The following is a 2,815-nucleotide window of genomic DNA, read 5'->3' as shown; positions in this document are numbered from 1 at the left end:
GTGACTGAGGTGGTATACACTTCACCATGTGCGACGCCGTGTGGATGGTCGCAGCATTGGTAGAGTGCACGTACGCCTGAGCCTGTGCTTGCACCCAGGCTTGTGAGGAAGCCTCCTAGTTGCGAGGAGATGGAGGAGCCGGCCGAAGGTGTGCAAGCCTTCCTTTAGTTTCTTCCTGCTTTAAACACAACTGTACTTCTCTTAGTTCTGATATTTTGTACCAATTAATAAACATATGTTCGATTGTGGGATTATGTGAGTCTAATCATATGAGTGAGGCAGTAATAGTGGATCGCTTGAGGCGATGTGGAGGGAAAAGTGGGTGCGGCTTTCGAAATTAGGTGAAGTAACTTAAAATCTTGTGTTCCACTGGAGGGCCATGCTTTTCGATAAGCACCACTGAGAAGTTTGTTCAGCTTTCTTGCATGAAATTATTTGCAAATCGCCAATTAGTCCTTTTGTGCCAAATCTGAACCTGATTTAGATGACAAACTCACTACAGCCCACGTAATGATGGCATTGTCTCACAATCAGCATACACACTTTAGTCTGATTATCATGTATTTATTCAACCCTTCTTGACTCTTTGGTGTCCCATTCAGAGAAGTGCTGCCTGATTGCATCAGAAGCTAGGCATGAAGTAGGGGGATAGTTAATTTCTTTTTACAGCCATATCGATAGCCAAACCCCACCATTTTACCCTTTACCAGTGCATTGTTTAGATATCACACCTTAATCAGATCATTGAAACTAAATGTGAAATAGGACAACATTTTAGGTTGGTTTAATTCCTCTTCAGCAACCACAACAATCAATGATGAAGCACTCAATCCCAACGTTGGATGTCGTTTTGCAGGGCGATTCACCCACTGCACCGTTTTTGTCTTGGCAAGTTCTGTAAGCTTGCAATCCTCTATCCTCGAAATGCATGTCGGGTTATTTGTCTACTTTTGCAGATCTCTTGACCACTTCCAAGTCACTTGTAAAGACCTGAATTATGCATTCTGTAACATCAGAATTACCGTCTCGTCTAAATCGGAACACAACCGCTACTTTGGTCGTCTAGTACGCATGGGAATCTATCTCACACAAGTAAATCAAATACAACTATTTAGAAATGCATTCGCACTTTATTAGTTTCCAGTGTATTTCTATGTGCTGAATGGGAATTCAGCTGTCCACTATTGTCAAATGCTGCTTGAAACGCAGTGCCGAGTTGACCAATTTCACGGTTTAATCCACAGATGCGAAATCAGTGCATTGCCTACTCGCCTCAATATTAACGAGCAACAGGGTGGAATGATACTGAATACTGACGAAACCCTATAAAATGAAGAAGGTATTTCATTTCGTCTACTGATGTGCCCGTCTAATGAAATCGCCACTAAGAAGTATTGCGCATTCTTGAGAGTACAGCACCCTCGTGTTATGCACCGATTTTGGCACTGCCAATAAGCACTGTTCTGCCTGTAACGTCTTGCAGAAAGTAGAGCCTGGAAGACCACTTAAGAGCCTGCAAGCGAAGCTTGTAATGATGATTCTAATAAATGTTAACGTCAACGCTATTAATAGCACTGTTTACCGTTTGTCTCATTTCAGAGCTAAAGTACGATGATTTTGCTTACTAAGCTATTCACACCAAGTCGGTTGCCTCCGATGCTTCCACGCAAAATGCTATTCGCTGTTTCTGAGACTATTTGCTCAAACCTAGCAAGTTAGTGACAGAGGACTTCTATTTGCCTCCACGCAGCCTCGATAGTATTAAAATCTATGCAAATGCAATTCATTAATATCTTCTTTAGTTGTTAAAGACACAGCAAGGCACAATAAAATTCAGATGCGTGTACACTATCCGATGGCTTCCTAACCCTAATGGAACTTGAAGGGTTCTTTATGACCTTCGAGGCAGGTATAACCGCATTCTCGGGTTCATTCTGCAAAACACAAATTAAGACACAATGAGTATTCAGCCATAGCCCCTTTTTTCAATGCATGCGAATACGAACACAGTGTTACAGGTTTTGAGGTGAGTATTACCTCAGTCGTGAATTCCATCGTAAAATCAGGTGGGTATGTACACACGTGCATGTGTTATCAGGTGAGGGCAAACTCAGTCGTGGCTTCCGCCTGCAGCACATGCAAGTATGGCTGCTCCATAGGTTGCAGTTGTCTGCCCATTTGCTTCGCTTGACAATGACCTATGTGTCGAGTGTTCCACTCATTTATTCTCATCGTCCCTGGTGTTTTCACATGACCTTCGTGGTCTATATACCCTTGCCCATACATCCACTCTTGGCTCCCTCCATCACCACTCGTGTCATTTATCATCCCTACCCATAAGTTATTGCACATATTTAGCCCGTCTTGCTTTCGTGACACCGGAAGGAGTGTAAACACAGAGAAATAGCCTTTTTTGACATTTGCCAATAATACCTACCATGCCACAAATAAACAATTGACCTAGAAGGAGTCATCTGAATTGCGACCTCTCAGAGAGTGCAAGAGGTTTTCTAATGTGATTTGCACTCCGTTGGCTCTATTTACTGACCAGCAGAACGTGGAGGTAATTTCCATTTCCAGAACTATCCGGTTGGGGTTGCTGCAGCTATCGTCTATGCTTACACAGCTGAACATTACTTCTAAACACCTCCACCCGTTATTACCTACCACTGCTACTACTACTACTACTACCATGCCATGCTACGACTTCGTCAATGAATCGGAACACTTAGAATATGCGGAAGGCTTTGGCACAAACTACCTTTTCCTAGTATCGAAATCTGCATGATACTTCGCCTTCCGTCATTTAGCCTTT

At 42.9% G+C, this 2,815-nt stretch overlaps 1 protein-coding gene across 1 annotated transcript in view; it reads left to right on the top strand. All coding sequences in view use genetic code 11, as the record gives it.

Annotated features, from left to right (window-relative positions):
• Positions 1-2,815, top strand: part of EGR_09823 (hypothetical protein) — a gene marked incomplete at both ends in the record, with an annotated part of 15,664 nt that overhangs the window by 7,804 nt on the left and 5,045 nt on the right. The window contains one exon of the mRNA XM_024499072.1: positions 779-897. Coding sequence (XP_024346524.1) covers positions 779-897 — 119 coding nt within the window. The remainder of the gene's footprint in view (positions 1-778; positions 898-2,815) is intronic.

Source organism: Echinococcus granulosus (assembly GCF_000524195.1).
Source record: "Echinococcus granulosus chromosome Unknown EG_S00169, whole genome shotgun sequence".
In the NCBI taxonomy this organism is placed as follows: Eukaryota; Metazoa; Platyhelminthes; class Cestoda; order Cyclophyllidea; family Taeniidae; genus Echinococcus; species Echinococcus granulosus.
The sequence above is the reverse complement of the archived record's forward strand: the minus strand, read 5'-3'. Positions and strand labels throughout refer to the sequence as shown.